The 18,768-nt window shown below is 45.5% G+C and overlaps 2 protein-coding genes across 2 annotated transcripts in view; one reads left to right on the forward strand and one right to left on the reverse strand.

Moving 5' to 3' along the window:
- Window positions 1–868: 868 nt before the first annotated feature.
- LOC103188110 (snake venom metalloproteinase BpirMP-like) lies at window positions 869–9,525 on the reverse strand. Its single transcript, XM_007907962.2, has 9 exons — window positions 9,517–9,525; window positions 8,972–9,025; window positions 8,013–8,084; window positions 6,802–6,974; window positions 5,670–5,754; window positions 3,955–4,091; window positions 3,282–3,393; window positions 2,686–2,734; window positions 869–1,278 (listed from the first exon to the last, which is right to left on the reverse strand). The coding sequence occupies exons 1-9, from the start codon at window positions 9,523–9,525 to the stop codon at window positions 1,157–1,159; spliced, it is 813 nt and encodes a 270-aa protein (XP_007906153.1). The 3' UTR covers window positions 869–1,156.
- A 7,690-nt stretch (window positions 9,526–17,215) lies between these two features.
- LOC103188107 (sperm flagellar protein 1) overlaps window positions 17,216–18,768 on the forward strand; it is a 30,163-nt gene continuing 28,610 nt past the window's right edge. Inside the window, exon 1 of the mRNA XM_007907958.2 lies at window positions 17,216–17,267. Within this exon, the coding sequence (XP_007906149.2) occupies window positions 17,216–17,267 (52 nt within the window). The remainder of the gene's footprint in view (window positions 17,268–18,768) is intronic.

An 18,768-nucleotide genomic window follows, 5' to 3' on the forward strand; every position in this document is an offset into this window, starting at 1 on the left:
GAGTATAACGTAAAGTGGATTGACTATAGATTTTGTGGGAGAAATGCGCCAGTGAATTGCGCACAGCAGTGTCCCACAAACAGTCATGGATTGAGTGAACAAATGATATTATTTATTTTTTTGAAAGGATTATTACCCCCGGAAAGTGATCCACCAAATCGACTGACAAACAACCGGGTTCCTAGTTACTGCTATGTAAACAGAGGCGTGTGGAGTAAGGAAACTTGCCCAAGGTTACACCCTGCCCGAGAATCGAACCCAGGTCCTATGACCTGTGCTCAAACCACTACGCTACAGGACTCCACGTTTACAGTCAGTGATCTCCCATATACACAAGGGAATAAATAACAACTTGCATTTACATGGCCCCACTCATGTGGGGTAGCGTCTCAGAATGTTTAATACTGGGCTAGATTGACACCGAGTGGGGAGAAAGGATAGGTGACCGTAGGCAGGGTGGAAGAGGAAAGTCCCACAAACAGCCATGATAAGTGATCAAAATTTTATTTGTGGGGATTCTCGGCCAGGAAACTGGGAGAGAGAAACTCCCTTCTCTTCGCAAATATTGCCCCAGGATCTTTACTGTTCATCTGAACAGACATAGATGGGAACAGGGTTTAACGTCTCATCTGAAAGATAGCACCTCCAACAATGTAGCTCTCCCCCCAGAGCGTCAGTCTAGATGAGTTCAAAGTCCCGACGTGAGGCACGAATCCTAACCTTCTCACTCAGAGGTGAGTGTACTACCAACCGAGCCAGGCCGAGACCCTATCCGTATGCGGAGTCACTAGTGCTTCGAAAGCACCATGTGTAGTGACGGTGCAGGTAATGTGTAGTAACTGTGTTGGGAGTGTCTCCCAGTGTCCTGCATAGTGGTTGGGGGGAAAAAAAGAGTAAAAAAAAGAACGTCCTGTGTTCTGCTTGGAGAGTCCTGTGGGGAGATAGTGAAAGGTGCTCTGTAGTGCCCTGACCCTACCCTTGCTCACATCTCTCCCGTTCCGCACAGAGGTAGACTCGGATGCAGGGAAGAAGGCTTCTGAAAGGTTTCGGAAGGTAGGTTCCTTGCCTCGCACTCGTTGCTCCCTTTTTTTCTTGCAAAAGGAGGATGCTCCTCAAACACACACAGACTCAGTGGTCCTGACCCACTGGGGCTGATTTAGACATTACATCCCACCATCTTGGGTCTTGTCTTGTTCTCGAGCTCACTCTTGTGAAAGGCTATCAGCACTATCAGTCCAGCAGAAATCAACAGCAGCAGAAATCCCAACAACAACATGCCTAGTGAGCGAGGGAAGGACAGAAAATTAATAATAATCCTTGCATTTGATATACGGGCTTATCACTTTCTTGAGACATCGAAAAGTGCTTCACAGAATATATTGTAAAGTGAATTAACTGTATTTTGTGGGTGAAATGCAGTAGCCGATTCTCACAAACAGTTGCAGAGTGAATGACCAGTTTTATCTGGGAGATTGTCGGCCAGGACACCTTCTCTTTTCAAATAACAACATATTCATCTGAATAGGCACAGATGGGACATCGGTTTAACATCTCATCTGAAGGACAGCATCTCAAGCAATGCAGCACACCTCCAACCCTGCATTGGAGTGTCAGCTGAGACTGTAGGGGTTCCAGGAATTGATATTTGACTTGAACTCACAACCTTTTGAGTTAGAAACGAGAGTGCTACCAACTGAGCCAGGGATTTGTAGAGTTTCCCCCGGTTACCTGCTGGCCAACAATCCTCCGGATAAAATCGATTATTTCACCTGCCGTTTGTTTGTGGGAATCTTGCCGGCCACAAAATGGCTGCCACGTTTACAAATACCAAGTCACTACACTTCACAGCATTAAGCCTTTTTTAACGTTGTTGGCTCTACATTGCTAGTATCATTAGAATTAATATGAGTTTTGGTAGCAGTATTACAACTTTTATTCAGAATTGTTCATGAGGGACAGTGTCTTAGCGCACTTATTATGTTATTGAGAGTATTATTACAAAGGGTGTAATCATAATGAGTATGGTTAATGTGGGATTATTATGGATTGTGTTTATTTTGAGCATTATTAAAGTATTATCAGGATTATTTTTAATACTAATATTTTGAGTATTATTGTTGTGAGTATTATTTTTGTGCTTATTATCGTCAGTATTATTATGAGTAATAAATCGTATTAATCCTTATATTTGACACTGTTATTACTACGAGTAATAAATAATAATAATCCTTACATTTGACATTGTTGTGTTATCATAATATTTTTGTGAGCAACTTTTTATACTCTAAGATTCAAATTGTCCACCGGGCAACAACAAGAACAGCAACAATAACTTGCATTTATAAAGCGCCCCTCATGCAGAGTAGCATCCCTGAGCGCTTGACAGTGGTAGAGCGTGACGCCGAGCCAGGGGGAGGGGGAGATGACCATGGACACGATCGAAAAAAAAGGTCTTCAGCCACGAGCTGAAGATGGGGAAGGAGGAGGCAAGGTGGAGTGATAGAGGAAGAGTATTCCAGAGTTTCAGGGCGTAGTGGCTGAAAGCATAGTCACCAATGATGGAACAGAGGGATGAGGGACATGCAGGAGGCCAGAGCTAGTTGAGCAGAGTTAGCAGGGAGAAGATTGGGGAGCGAGCAGGTCATAAAAGAAAAGCGAATGAAGAGAATTGTAAATTATATTTACCAATTCTGTAGTTTAGGATTGAATCATTTTCCAACGCTCTTCCCAAATACTAAAGAGAAGAAAACATGGCAGTCAGTTAGTCCGAGATCATCACTGCCCTAGGGTGAGGATTAGAATGCTAGTTTGTGGATTGAGGCTTTAAAGGGATGTGGAGAGAACAACAACAAATTGCAAAAGGCAGGGAAATGGGATGAAAAGATCTGTCCAGATCTATTAATATTAATTACCTCTACCACTAATAATAATGATCCTTGCATTTGATGTAGCGCCTTATCACATCGTTGAGATGTCTCAAAGCCTTCACAGAATATATTGTAAAGTGATCCACCAATCGACTAACAATTGGGTTCCTACTACTTACTGCTCGGTAAACAGAGGTATGTGGCATAAGGAAACTTGTCTAAGGTTTCAGACTGGGAATGGGAATTGAACCCGGGTTCCGCTCACTTGCAAAGCGAGTGCTCTAACCAATGCTACAGGACTTCACAGGAATTACCATTTGTGCTAAACCTAATGGGACTTCACAAGACAATACAAATACAAATTTACAGTTATATACATTAGCGCCTTTCACAATAGGAGGACTTTGGACTCACTATCCAATTGTCTGGTTGATCCAATAAGCAGCTGATGTCCTTGTTCTTGTCAGTCAGAAACCTGTTCAGATGGTTTTTACTGGAGTCACTGAACATTGGGATCTCCCACAATCTGCAAGGAAAACAAAGGCAAAATATTCTCGTTATCACTGACTTCATTCAAGAGGTTGGCAAGAGGTTTGGGGGTCCCAAAGTGTTGAAGTAACTGCTGGAGTCTAACCAGCTAAACCTGCATAGCTTGCCATTGAGATCATTGTATGGCAAGCTTTCCCACTGCTTGTCCAGCTAGGACCACCCTACCTGTTAGGGCTTTGGCTTGCTGAGTGGGATGACTCCCTGGCCCCAGTGACTTGTCTACCTTCCAAGTACTGCCGATGAGCCAGGCTGGCTGTGCTGTGCCCTGGAATACTATGGACCTGCCTGGTTCAGGAACCAGATTAGAGACCGTCACGGAGGGCTGATTCGATTCCAACCATCCGTTGCCAACCATGTCACTTTGGAGCATGTTCAGCTCCAAGGATACCCTGCCTATATATAACTCTAACTGTATGTAACTCTATGCAACTCTAATGTAACTCTATGTAACTACATAAATAGTAACTACATGCCTACTCTATGGCTTGAGTATGATCTGATCAGATCGCATTGAGGGTGCGTTGCTGGTCATTCTTACCTGCTGTATCTGGACATTAAGCAAGTGCCCTGGCCAGCTGGACAATGGGAGTGCTTATCGTCATGAGGCATTCCCAGGTTGTGACCGATTTCATGCGTGACATAGTTGGCCACTTTCCTGCTACCGAGTTTCGTGTCCTGTAAACCAACAGGATTTAGTCAGTCCCCTGGCCTCACTGTACTCACTAATTGCCCAGAAATACAGTCAATCCGCTTTACAGTATATCTTGTGAAGCGCTTGACAATGTGATAAGGCTCCATATCAAATGCAAGCATTATTATTATTATTAATCTGTGTTCAAAGGTGTTCAAAATTATGAGTTGCTTTGATAGAGTGAATAGGAAGAAACTGTTTCGTCTGGTGGGTGGGTCGGTAACCAGAGGACACAAATTTAAGATAACTGGCAAAAGAACCAGAGGGGAGACGAGGAGACATTTTTTTTCTCAGAGTTGTTGTGGTCTGGAATGCACTGTCTGAAAGGGTGGTGGAAGTAGATTCGATAGTAGCTTTCAAAATGGAATTGGATATGAATTTAAAAAGGGCAAATTTGCCAGGCTATGAGGTAAGAGCGGGGGAGTGGGACGAGTTGGATAGCTCCTTTAAAGAGCTGGCAAGAGGCACAATGGGCCGAATGGCCTCCTTCTGTGCTGTAAGATTCTATGAGTCTATAATCTCTTTGAGTTATAATAAATAACAAATAATCCTTGCCCTAGATATAGCGTCTGACTCTTGCCTCTGAGTCAGTATTTTGGGGAGTCAAATCCCACATTGGGATTTTGAGCTCACAGTCTAGCCTGATGTCCTAGTGCAGTATAGGAACTGGGAGCTTTGTATTGCCAGAGGTTCCGTCCTTCTGATGAGATGTTAAACCGAGCTCTCCGTCTGTGCTCTGTGCAGACAGACGTTAAAGACCCCTTGGTGCTGATCGAAAAGTGAAAGGAGGTTCTCTCCCAGTGTCGCGAAGGTGTGATAAGGCACTATATCAAAATGCAAGGATTATTATTATTATTATTATTATTATTGTAAGTAAACTGGAGCCCCTGAGCGAAAGGGCTGGGTGGTAGGGTTTGAGGATGTCACAGTTTTAGGTTGGGCATTTCAAAGGTGAGAACAAGGATCTCAAGCAACTGTGAGTAAGTGCTCCATGACACTATCTTGCATGAATGGTGCTATATAAACGCAAGTCGTCATCGTTGTTGTTGTAATAATAATAATCTTTGCATTTGATATAGTGCCTTATCACTACGTTGGGACTTCTCAAAGTGCTTTACAGAATATACTGTAAAGTGCCAATTGCACATAACAGTGTTCCACAAGTGGAATCATAGAACCATAGAATTACACAGCATGGAAGGAGGCCATTCGGTCCATCGTGTCTGTGCCAGCTCTTTGAAAAGAGCTATCCAAATCAATCTCACTCCCCGCTCTCTCCCCATAGCCCTGCAAACTTGTCCTACCCAAATAATTATCTACTAATAGTCATTGATTGAGTGACCAAACTATTTTTTTATTAACTTTTTTGGAGGGATTATTACCCACGGAAAAGTGATCTGCCAATCGACTAACAACTGCGTTCCTACTTACTGCTAGGTAAACAGAGGCGTGCGCCATAACGTTTTGCCTTGCCCAGGAATTGAACCCGGATCCTCTCATTTGCAAGGCGAGTGCTCTAACCACGAAGATACAGTTTTGTAACAAATGTCAGGAGGCTGTACCTTCACCACTCCTCCGCTCATGTCCCCCGTACACATCTTTGCCAGGTAAGTCTCGCCGAGTGAGTATTCACTGAACGACACCCCACTGCAGGAAACAAACCACAAAAGCACTCAGTGTGTGCGGATACTCAGCACCTCCCCCTCTCGTCTCCCCCTTTCACTTCCGTCACTTTAAATAACATCTGAATTTTTAATTTAAAAATTTTAATCTAAAATTAGAGCTAGGCTTTTAGGGATGAAATCACAAAGCATTTTTCACACAAAAGGTAGTGGGAATCTGGATCTCTCTCCCCCAAAAGGCTGTGATACTGGATCCATTCACATTTTCAAGACTGAGGTACATAGATTGTTGTTAGGTCAGGGTATCAAGGGATACGGGGCAAAGGCGGGTAATTGGAGTTGAGGTACAGATCAGCCATGATCTTATAGAATGGTGGAACAGGCTCAGGTGGCTGAATGGCCTACTCTTGTTCTTATATATTTACTACCCCTTTAAACCACGCATTCACTCCCCACCCCTTCAAATTACACATCCCTACCTGCCTCTTTAAACCACATTTCCCCATCCCTTTAAAGCACATCCTTTCCCCCCCCCCCCTCACCCCCACAGGCACGACTGCCCTCCTCGCCGGTCTCCACAGCTCCACTACCCATAAACTACAACGGATTCAGAATCCTGCCACCCAGATTCTCACCCACACTGAACTCCATACCCCCATCACAACAGTCCTCTCCAGGCTCCACTGGCTCCCTATTACAGAACGGATGGATTTCAAGATCCTCTCACTCGTCTACAAATCCTTTCACGTCCTGGCACCTCCCGAACCTTTCTGACCTGCGTTCACTCCACTCCACCACCCGCTGCCTCCACTTGGCCGGCCCTGGCCTCCTGCTTGCCCCTGATCCCCTCCAATCCACCATCGGCATCCATGCTGTCAGCCATTACATCCTGAAGCTTTGGAACACTTTCCTCACAATCCCTCCGCCTTTCCCTCCGCTTCCTCTTTCAACTGGACCTTCCTCTTCGACCGTGCTTACAGTCATCTCCTCTCTCTTCCCGGCTCAGCGTCAGGCCCCGAGACGCTGCCCTGCGTGAAGGGCGCTGTATAACTGCAAGTTGTTGTTGAGTTACCTGATGAGCTGAGCATAGTCGTAGTGTTTCCGTGGCAACAGTTCAGTGCTACTCCATCTCATGAAGTCACGAAGAGCTATGGAGGAATTATAGCTGATGGGCACTTTGTTTTCCTTGTTCCAGATCTCAATCCCGACCAGGAAGATTTTAATATTCAGCTGTGAATAGTAGATCTGAAAAAGACGGAGAGCCTCCATTACTGGAGGGAGCGAGGGAAGGAGGGAGGGAAGGAGGAAGCAAGCATGGAAGACAGAGATGGACAGAGATAGAGACAGAAAGGCAGAGAGAGAAAGACAGAGAGATACAGAAAGAAAGAGAAACAGAGAGAGAGAGAGAGAAAGAGAGAAACACAGAAGGAACATTTTCACCCGCAAAATATAATCAATTCACTTCAAGTTATATTCGGTGAAGCTCTTTGAGACGTCTCAACCACGTGATAAGACGTTATATCAAATGCAAGGATTATTATTAAGAAAGACAGAAAGAAAGAAACAAATAAATAAACAAAAAACAAAGAGGAAAGAAGGAATCCAGAGAGAGAGAAGAGAGAGGACACAAGCAAGAGAGAAAACGAAAGAGAGAGAGAGAAAGAAAGGGTATTTCAATTTTTATTTTAAATTTCACATCAAATCATTGCAAGCGCTCTGAGACGCTAACCTGCATGACGGGTGCTATATAAATGCAAGTTGTTGTTGTATCTCTCAAGCCCCAAGTCCAGTGTTGAGATCAGCACATCACGCATCACAAATTTTCACCCCAGTGAAAAAAGATTTTTTTTGAAGAGAAAGTGAGGCTGGTTGAGAGTTCCCCATTTCATTTGTCTTGAGTTTGCCCCTTGGCCTGAGAGAGGACCCCGGGACGATGGAGGGTGAGGGAATAATGGTCTCTGACGACCTCGAGTGGTGGAAATGAGTAAGTGAAAGCAAGACCAATGCTGCTGGGAAAATTTAGAATTGTGTGATGCTTGAAGGAACCACTGTGGGAATTGCTAAGGGGAATTTCAGGGCAGACACCAGGAAATATCTCTTTATCCAGGGGGTAATTATAACTGGAACAAGGATGGTTGGGCGGGTGTTCTGGAGGCATGAGATCAGGTGGGTTGATGGGCCTTCTCTATCTGAACTGATCTTGTGATCGTGTGAGTGTTCGAGATATCCAGTGTTTGCTGCCTGCTCAGTTTAAAGCTTGAGTCGAGCATCACAGTGTATTACCTGGTGCAAGTGGTAGGCCAAGCTGATTAAGTACTGCTGGGTTTTCTTGAGGTCCTCGTTGTGTTTCAAGAACTGTGAAAAGACATTACAAGGCATGAGTAGGTGCAATGGAGATATGAGCGGTGAATAATAATAATAATAATCCTTCCATTTGATATAGCGCCTTATTACATCATCGAGATATCTCAAATTGCTTCACAGAATCCATACCAAGTGGATTGATTTTGTAATTTGTGGGTGAAACGCGGCAGCCAATTACACACAGCAGTGTCCCACAAACAGTCGTGGATTCATAGAATCATAGAATTATACTGCACAGAAGGAGGCCATTCGGTTCTTCATGTCTGTGACGGCTCTTTGAAAAGAGCTATCCAATTCAATCCCACTCCCCTCTCCCCATAGCCCTGCAAACTTGTCCTCCCCAAATATCTATCTACTTATCTAGTGGAGTCCTGTAGCTCAGTGGTTAGAGCACTCGCTTTGCAAGCGAGAGACCTGAGTTCAATTCCAGGCAGAGGGCGAAACCTTGGGCAAGTTTCCTTACTCCACACAGAGCCTAATAATAATCCCTCCAAAACAAAAAACAATAATAAATTGGTCATTTTCAATCTACGACTGTTTGTGGGACATTGCTGTGCGCAATTGGCTGCCGCGTTCGCCCACAAATATACAGTCAATTCACTTTACAGTGTGTTCTGTGAAGCACTTTGGGACGTCCTCCCGACGTGAAAAGCGCTATATCAAATGCAAGGATTATTATTATTATTACTTCTCTCTTGAAAGTTGTAATCGAATTGGCTTCAGGCCATGCATTCCAGATCCGAACACACTGCGCCACGGGACTCCACAGTGAAGATATAAGCGGTAACTCATGAGTGGGGAGATATGAGAGGCGAGATACAAGGGGTGAAGATATGAGCAATGAGATATGAGCATGTCATATCTCCTCAGTGTTTTACCTCTTGTCTGTCAGCCACCAGAAACAGCTCAATGCCAAGTTCATTCTTGTGACCCTAGAAAGGAGTGCACAAAAAAATTGTGATGTTTATAACAGGATGGAATTCTGCATAGTTGGATCTGTTTTCCGGTTTATCACTTATTTTTACATATTATTTTCACAAAATGACAGTCTTCAAAATTCAGAAGCTTGTTGGAGACCAGAACACCCACCCTATCTTTCTCCCATCACAGCATCGAGCTGTTTCTTAAATGAATGTCCTGTCCTGTCCTCACCCACCCATTCTGGTAACCCTGTTCCAGTTATTAATTAAACGTCTGAAATTGCCTTTGGACCCCTGAACCTGCTACTCTCTAAGTGCCGGCCTGGTTCTGTCTGTTGTGCTCTTACCTCTGAGTCACAAGGTTTGTGGGTTCAAGCCCCTCACGTTGGGGACTTGGAGCTCCCAATCTCAGCTGAGCCTCCAGCGCAGTGCTGGGGGGCGCACTGCATTGGCAGAGCTGCATTGTATGATTATTACTTATTAGATTCCTGCTTTCATATTACTTTAATCATTCTAAGCTTTGAAACAAATACATGAAGCATTGCTTCATCTGTAGAAATGTATTTTGAGTATTTCTGGATGTGGGATAAAAGTGCCCCTTTATCTTCATTCCCAGGCAGGGCAAAATCTTTTGCTTACTGCTAGGTGAACAGAAGCATGTGTGGAGAACATGGAATGTTCTTATTCCACACGTGCTTGTTTATCTAGCAATAAGTAGGAAACTGGTTGTTAGTCAATTGGAGGGTCATTTTCTGGAGGTAATAATCCCTTCCCCCTCAAAATAATGATAATAATTTGGTCACTCAATCCACGACTGTTTGTGGGACACTACTGTACGCAGTTGGCTGCCAGATTTGACCCACAAAATATATTGTCAATTCATTTCATAGTACATTCTGTCAAGCACTTGAGACGTTTCGATGATGTGATAAGGTGCTGTATCAAATGCAAGGTTTATTATTATTATGCAGTCTCCACCAGCGAAAGTTCCTTAAAAAATACTCCCGGGGTAGGGTAGTGTTGCTGTGCCCTCACCATTCTGTTGCTGGGAAGATGAGGTACGTGTCTTTTGAAACGAAGGTGCTCAGACCTGGTAACTTTGTGCTCCTGGCTGTTGTCAGTCACAGGGTCGATGGTGAATGCTTTATCCCCAATGGACACGTATCCACTGTAATCATAAGACACGTCCTCAAAATACTTTTACTCGCTCATTCTCTCATTCGCTCGCCCGCCCGCCCAGAGTAAGATCATTAGTCTTCACACTCATTCACTGTCACACAAAGTCCCACACATGTTCACACTCACACACATGGGCAGACACACACTCTTATTCGCTCTCATACTGAACAACAACAACTTGTAGTTATATAACGCCCAAAGCGCTTGACAGTGCCAGAGCACCACACTGTGCCAGGGGTGAAGTGACCATAAACATGGTCAAAGAGGAAGGTCTTCAGGCATGATCTGAAGATGTGGAAGGAAGGGACAAGGTGAAGGGACTGAGAGAAAGAGTTCCAGAGCTTTGGGCTTAAAGTGGCTTAAAGTGTGACCGCCAATGGTGGAACGGAGGGCACAAGGACAAGCAGGAGACCGTTATAGTTTTCACATTGATTCAGTTACACGCTCACTGTCACACACAGTCCCACACACATGTTCACACTTACGCACAAAAACACAAGCTAACACTCAATTGCTCTTATACTCAGACTGTCTCATACACATACTTACACACGCATACTCACTCATTCTTATACTTAGACTGCTGTACACACTTACACACACACACTCATTTGCTTGTAAGCTCATGCACACAGACATTTTCACACACATATGCAGACACCACACTCACTCGCTCTTATACTCACATATATTTACACACAGACACACGCGCACACTCACCTGTTATAATACTCACACTGTCACACACACATACGCACACACGTACACACATATGCACACTCACACACTCTTATACTCCCTATCATACACACACACACACACACACACCAGTCTCCTCACCTGAGGCCATGGCACACACAGAGTGACACTGAGGAATCCTCCACTCCCTCAACCACCCCTGTGTAACAGCAGTGATTCTGAAAAGCAAAGTGTCAAATCTTCAAATCAAACAAGAATTCACTCATCCTCCCATCCTTCAGAACCATTTTCCATTTCCCATATTCAGTGTTACCCCCGGGTGGGGGAAGAAGCTAATCAATTTATCAAGAACAATTGTTTGAAAAAATATTTATCAATTGGCTGCTGCATTTCACAAAATACACAGTCAATCCATTTTATTGCATATCCTGTGAAGCGCTTTGAGACATCTCAATAACTTGATAAAATGCTATATCAAAAGCAATTTTCATTATTATTAGGGAGCACCCACCTGGTAATTTTTTTGGCAAAATGCAGCAATCAATTGTCCCACAAACAGTCGTGGATTGAGTGACCAAATTTTTTTTGCAGGGATTATTACCCCCAGAAAGCGATCCACCAATCGACTAATAACCGGGATCATCCTTACTGCTAGATAAACAGAGGCATGTGGAGGAAGGAAATTTGCCTAAGGTTTCACCTGGCCCAGGAATCGAACCCGGGTCCTCTTGCTTGTGAGGTGAGTAAACGTGAGTGAGAGAGAGCGGGGTGGGAGGGGGAGGTGTGGAGGAGAATACCTACCTGGTTATTGCGGGCTTCTGTTACCAACCAGCCGTCTGCCAGGTAATGGGACTCACTGTATGTGTCTGCCAGGAACTCCCTGAGGGAATGAAAGTAGATGATAAATCCCCCTCGATATTCTCCCCTTCAACTAGGGGCAGTGTTCCTTACCCCTATACCTGGCACTGATGCCAGTGTTGGCCATGAGACTTATGGTTTCATTTTGAGACAAAATATAGACATTCATATACACATACACAAGGATACACATGCACACACGCGCACACGCGCAGACACACACAGTAGTGTCTTTCACTGTTACTGCTCTCTACTGCCTCACTTTAAGCACACATCATACAGTGCTTTAAACACACAGGGGCGGTACATACTGTGCTTTGACCAGGTGTAGTACATGTGTTCTGCCTCCAAACCTCACCGAGTACTGGAGTCGGCTGTTGTCTGCAATCTACATTGAAGTAGGTGAATGTAAACCAGAAACAAATGATAAGCAGCCTTGTTGAGTCATCACTGCAGCCAATTTGTGCACAGAAATATCCCACAAACAGCCATGAAGTGAATGATTAATTTTATTGGGAGATAATTTTATTGTTGGTCAGGACACTGGGAGAGAGAAAGTCCGTACTCTCTCCGAACAATGCCTCAGGATCTTTAACGTCCACCTGAATAGGCAGACGGGACCTTGGTTCAGCATCTCATCCAGAGAAAGAAGCCTCCGACGATGATGAAACCCCTACTTCCAATTGGAGTGTCAGCCTCAACTATGTGAGTTCCAAGTCCCAAAGTGGGGCTTGAACCCACAAACTTCTGACAGAGTTGAGAGTGCTACTGACTGAGCCAGGATAATAATAATAATCATTGCATTTGATTTAATGCCTTATCATGTCTTTGAGATGTCTCAAAGTGCTTTGCAGGATATACTGTAAAGTGAATTCATTATATATTTTGTGGGTGAAACACAGCAGCCAATTATGCACAGCAGTGTCCCACAAACAGAAGTGGAATGAGTGACCAAATAATTTTTATTTTTTTTAAGGCATTATTACACCCGGAAAAGCGATCCACCAATCGACTAACAACCGGGTTCCTACTTTCTGCTGGGTAAACAGGGACGTGTGGCGTAAGGAAACTTGCTTAAGGGTTTCCCCCTGCCTGGGAATCGAGCCCAGGTCCCCTTGGTCGCTCTAACCACTAAACTACAGGCTAACGCGCACAAGGGTGAAGCATAGTTTTAAACTCACCTCTGTGCTGTTCCTGTCTGATGGGTCTGCCATTCTGTTGAGCTTTTCTGGCACTATTATTTCGTAGGGTTGAGATGGATCCGAGTGCACGTTTTGATACAGTTGGTGGCACAGCGCTGGAAGATATCATCGAACCAGGATTATAAAAAGATGATGATCATAATAATTCTTGCATTAGATATAATGCCTCATTACATCGTTGAGCTATCTCAAAGCGCTTCACAGAATATATTCTAAGCATCTTTTTTCACCTTGAGAGATATTTTTGTCAAGTGTAGTGGCTATTTTTTTGGAGGTAAGCGCTGTGAGATGAACAATCAACTACAAACAGAGCATAATAGTTAACATCACGCCTCTCACGTCTCAAAGAACTTGGCAGAGACACAGCAGGAGCCGGTGCAGAGTGAAAGATACAAAGGTCCATGTTGCCAGAGTTTGCTTAAATAGACCCTGTGGAAAAACGGATTCTAAATTCCACATCAATAATAACAATAATCCTTGTGTTTGATCACTTGGTCAAAACACCTTCATTGTATGTTGCAGTGACCTATGTATATGTAGGAGGACATGGCAGCCAATTTGTGCCCAGGGACTGAATTGAAGAATTTATTCAATTCTTAATCAATCCAGAACTCTGAGACAAAATGGTTTTATGGCTAAGAACTCCCCTACTCACCACTTCTTCCCCCTTGCTCAGTGTCAACCCCATCCCCTTATTTGAAAGGCGCTGCATAAATCAAGTTGTTGTTATTGTAAATCCTGCAAAACACTTTGAGACGTGGTGCTATATCAAAGTAATTATTATTGTTAATTATTATTATTCATTATTATTATTCATTATTACAACTGCTTGTGGGACATTGCTGTGCGTAATTATCTGCCACATTTCAGCCATAAAATATAGTCAATTTACGTTTACAGTGTATTCAGTGAATCACTTTGATATGTCTCAATGATAATACTACAACAACAACAAAATTACATTTATAGATTGCCTTTTACATCGAGAGGACGTCCCAAGGCGCTGGATAGTCAGGGGTCAGGACCAGAGCATGGGGGAGGGGTGGGGTAGGGGTGAGGGAAGGCAGAGAGGTGGAAGGGAGACTGAAGACTGAAAGCCTGGCCACCGATGGTAGGGTGGGTTGGGCGAGTCGATAGTATGGCTGGCCTTGAAAATAAGGACAATGATCTTGAATTCGATCCTCTGGGGGATGGGGAGCCAGTGGAGTTAGGCGAGAGTGGGAGTGATGGAGTCACGGAGCCTGGTGCACGGGTGTACACAAACTGCAGAGTTTTGGATGATCTGCAGCTTGTGAAGGGAAGAGTTGGGAAAGCCGATGAGGAGGGAATTTCCATAATCGAGCTTTGATGTGACAAATGCGTGGGTGAGGGTTTCGGCAGCCTGAGGGGTGAGGCAATGGCGGAGTCTAGCAATATTGCGGAGGTGGTAGTAGGCAGTGCCGGTCATGGCGCGGATGTGGGGGAGAAAGGACAGTTCAGGGTCAAATAAGACACCCAGGTTCCTGACTGGATTAGTGAGATTGAGTGTGCAGCCGTGGAGGTTGATGCTGCCAGCGCCTGAGGTGTGGAGGCCTTGCTGACGTTGAGTTGGAGAAAGTTGTCCCTCGTCCAGGACTTGATGTCAGACAGGCAGTCGGTCAGGACGCCAGTAGTCCTGGAGTTCAGGGTGGAGGCAGAGGGGTAGAGTTGGGTGTCATCCACATACATGTGGAAGTTTACCCCATGTCTGCGGATAATGTCACCAAGGGGGAGCATGTAGAGGGTGAAGAGGAGGGGAACGAGGACAGAGCCCTGAGGAACACCGCACAAGACGGTGCGGGGGCTGGAGGAGAAGCTGTTTGCTGAAACTAAGTGAAGGTGGTGTGAAAGGTAGGACCTGAACCAGTCAAGGACAGAACCTTGAAGGTTGAGGTGGGAGTAGAGCCGGTGGAGGAGAATTGAGTGGTCCACAGTATCAAAGGCGGCGGAGAGGTCGAGGAGGACGAGGAGGCAGAGGTCACACATGGTCAGGATGTTATTTGTGACCTTGACCAGAGCAGTTTCCGTGCTGTGGGCAGCACTGAAACCCGATTGGAGGGGTTAATGGAGGGAATGGGAGGAGAGGAAAGAGTGGAGCTGGGAGGCAACAGTTCTCTCAAGGACCTTGTACGGAAAAGGGAGGTGGGAGATGGGCCAGTGGCTGGATAGCTGTGATAGGTCGAGGGAAGGTTTCTTCAAGGTGAGGGTGATATTGGCTGTTTTGAGGGGGGAAGGAACAGTGCCAGATGACAGGAAGACGTTGATGATGTCGGCGAATAGTGGGGCAAGTAGGTGGAGCTGCGATTTAAGGAGGGGTGGGGATGGGGTCCAGGGAGCAGGTGGTGGGCTTCATGGAGGATATAGTGGTGATGACAGAGGAGGGGGTGACAGATTTAAAGGTGTGGAAGGATGGATGGGTAGTGTTTGGAGTGTGGTGGGGGGTGTTAGGGAGGGGGTGGAAGTTGGGAGGGCAGTGGCAGCTGAGCAGATAACCTCGATTGTGGACTCGAGGAAGCCCAGCATTTCCTCACAGTGGGAGTCGGAGGAAAGTATCTGTGAGGCGAGTTGGGGAGGGCGGAGGAGCCGGTTGGTGGTGGAGAACAGGAGCCTGGGGTTGCCCCTCACCTCCAGGATTAACCTGGAGTAAAAGGACGATTTGGCCGAGGTGAGAGCGGAGCAGTAAGTTGATGTGGTCCAGCCAGATGTGCCGGTGGACGGTTAGGTCGGATTTGAGCCAAATGCATGAGGCAGCCGCACCCGGCTCTTGAGGCGAGCGGAGGTGGCTGGTGAATCAGGGTGAGGATCAGGAATAGGAGGCAGTTCGGGAGGTGAGGGGGGTAAGGGCGTTGAGTGTGGTGGAGAGGATGCTGTGGAGGAGAGTAAACACAGAGGATGGGTTGATGTGGGAGGTGGGCTAGAGGGGAAGGAGTTCAGAGGACTCCAGAGCAGCGGAGAGAAATTGTGGGGAGATCTTCTTCCATGGGCGGTAGAAGATGGTGGTAGGTTTGGAGGCAGTGGGGAGTTGAGGGAGTTAAGAGAGGAGTTAATGATTATTATTGTTAATTGTTATTATTTACGGCTCTATATCAAATGCTATCATTATTATTATAATTGTTATTCAAGTTTAAATCTCACAAGATAGAGTTCATTGTTTCCGACACTGTAATCACTTACTAATAATTATTATTAATATTATCCCTCTGTACAGCGGTACAGATGTAGCATTAAGTCGAGGTTCCATCTGCGTTTGGACTGTTGGAGGTTAAAGACCCCTTGTCACCCATGGGGAATTTTTCCCAGCTCATGCCCCTGACAGCCCCCCCATCCCCATGACCGCTTGGCACACCCCAAACACCCAACCCCCACCCCGCGCACACAAACACACACACACACAAACACACACAACTTGCAAGTTTCAGCTTTGAAGCTACCTTCAGGAGAAGTACAGAGCACCAGGACAGGGATGATCCACAGCATTATGGTAAGTCTCAATCCAACCACTTGTTCCTCAAGCTTGTGCGTTTGACTACATTTGGTTCTCTATGATCAAGCTGCTCTATTTATTTGATTGTCTGGTTAACACACACCCCCTTTCAAACCTCCCTACCTTTCTGTGGAAGATCATACCTTTTCCTTTCAAAGCCTGAAGCTGCCTATGATGTCCGTTCCAACCCACATTTTGAGGTATCGATTTTCCGAGGAACTGTTACAACGTCACTTAGACCATAGCAAATTCACACTTGGCATCATCCCAAAGCAATTTGCTATCAATTGTGACCATGTGATTCATCCACCTCCAGCTATCAGCAAAGAGATAACATCGAAGTTATGTTGTTAAGGTGGTGAGTTCCGCGGAACTCTAAATGGGAAATGGACTGTTTGCACCCTCGACACTGGGATTGACACTCCTCATGGAAACCAAATCTGTCTGGATCAGTGCTATGCTAGGGACAACAGGCAGGTCCAAACTGGCAGCCCGTGGTCCGCATCAGGCCCCCCCCTCCGTCCATTTCATCTGGCTCATCCGCTGCCTCCATAACCCGTAAATGTTATCTTATTTTTCAGGGCTCCATCCTTGACTCCTCTTCTTCCTCATCTATGTGCTCCTTCTTGCTGATGTCATCTGCAGACAAGGGGTAAACTTCCAATTGTATGTGGATGACACACAAATCTACTTTCCTCCTCCAGCTGTGACTCCAGGTACATCAATGTTCTCTCGGCTTGTCTGGTAGACATCAGGGCCTGTATGAGCAAAAAGTTCCTGCAACTCAATGTCGACAAGATGGAAGTCATACTCAGTAGCTACCATCAACGTCTTCTATCCTACGGCTCTGACCTCCTAAACCTCCCCAGTCTAACTCTCAGGTTTACTGAACCGGTGCGCAATCTTGGCGTCAGGTTCAACCCATAGATATCTTTCCTTCCCCACATCCTGAACCTGGCCAGGACCACCTTCCTCCCCCTCCACCACATTACCCACCTCCAACCGCATCTTTAATAATAATAATAATAATTCTTGCATTTGATATAGCGCTTTTCACGTCTTCTAGACGTCCCAAAGCGCTTCACAGAATATACTGTAAAGTGAATTGACTGTATATTTGTGGGCGAACGTGGCAGCCAATTGCGCACAGCAATGTCCCACAAACAGTCATGGATTGAAAATGACCAATTTATTATTGTTTTGTTTTTTGGAGGGATTATTATTAGGTGTGTGGAGTAAGGAAACTTGCCCAAGGTTTTGCCCTCTGCCTGAAATTGAACTCAGGTCTCTCGCTTGCAAAGCGAGGGCTCTAACCACTGAGCTACAGGACTCCACACATCTAACCCCAGATGCAGTCGAAACACTTATCCAATCGTTCGTCACCTCCCAATTCAACTTCTCAAATGCCCTCTTTGCCAGTCTCCCCAGCTCCACCATGCACAGGATCCAACTGGTCCAAAACTCCGCCGCCCGCATACTCACCTGTATTAAACTCTGTATCCCCATCACACCCGATCTAGCCAGGCTCCACTGGCTCCCTATTGCCAAACAGATCGATTTCAAGATATTTACATTTGTTTTCAAATCCCTTCATATCCTGCCACCTCCCTACCTCTCTGACCTGCTTACCCCCAACCCCCAACCCGCTACCTCCGACATTCTGCCCGGCCCTCGTGCCCTCCATTCCCTCCGTGCTTTCAGCTATTACGCCCTGAAACTCTGGAACATGCTGTCTCTATCCTTCTCCCTTGTCCCTTCCTTCCCCATCTTCAAGTCGCGCCTGAAGACCTTCCTATTCAATCGTGCCTACGGGCACCTCGCTACCAGCCCCCCCCCCCCCCCCCAACACCTGGCTCAGCATTGTGCTCCGCCACTGTCAAGCACTCTAGGACTCCACCCTTCATGAGGGGCACTATATAAATGCAAGTTTTTGCTATTGTTATGAGCGTGTGTTCACAAACTCGGACTCCAGTTAACGCCAACCAGCAGCTGTCTTGACAAGCCTCAGAGTTTCCTCATCAGCTATCTGGCGGACATCTGCTTTCAGCATAAAAATACCCCATGGCACTATTTGAAAAGAGAAGGGAGTTTCTCTCTTCTGGTGTCCTGAAAATAATAATTTGGTCACTCAATCCACGACTGTTCATGGGACAATACTATGCATAATTGGTTGTCACATTTCATGTACAAAATATACAGTCAATTCACTTTACAGTATATTCTGTGAAGCACTTCGAGACATCTTGAAGATGTGATAAAACGCTATATCAAATACAAGGATTATTATTATTATTAACCAGGATGCCCCTTCACCT

This window comes from Callorhinchus milii, unplaced genomic scaffold (genome assembly GCF_018977255.1).
Source record: "Callorhinchus milii isolate IMCB2004 unplaced genomic scaffold, IMCB_Cmil_1.0 Scaffold1, whole genome shotgun sequence".
Lineage (NCBI taxonomy): Eukaryota > Metazoa > Chordata > Chondrichthyes > Chimaeriformes > Callorhinchidae > Callorhinchus > Callorhinchus milii.

What these genes read in the sequence shown, in the direction of transcription:
- LOC103188110 (XM_007907962.2), bottom strand. An exon ending in TGGCCTACCACTTGCACCAG is followed by an intron (nt 6,975 to 8,012) that starts GTAATACACTGT and finishes CGTCTTTTTCAG; the next exon opens with ATCTACTATTCACAGCTGAA. An exon ending in GACTATGCTCAGCTCATCAG is followed by an intron (nt 5,755 to 6,801) that starts GTAACTCAACAA and finishes TGTTTCCTGCAG; the next exon opens with TGGGGTGTCGTTCAGTGAAT.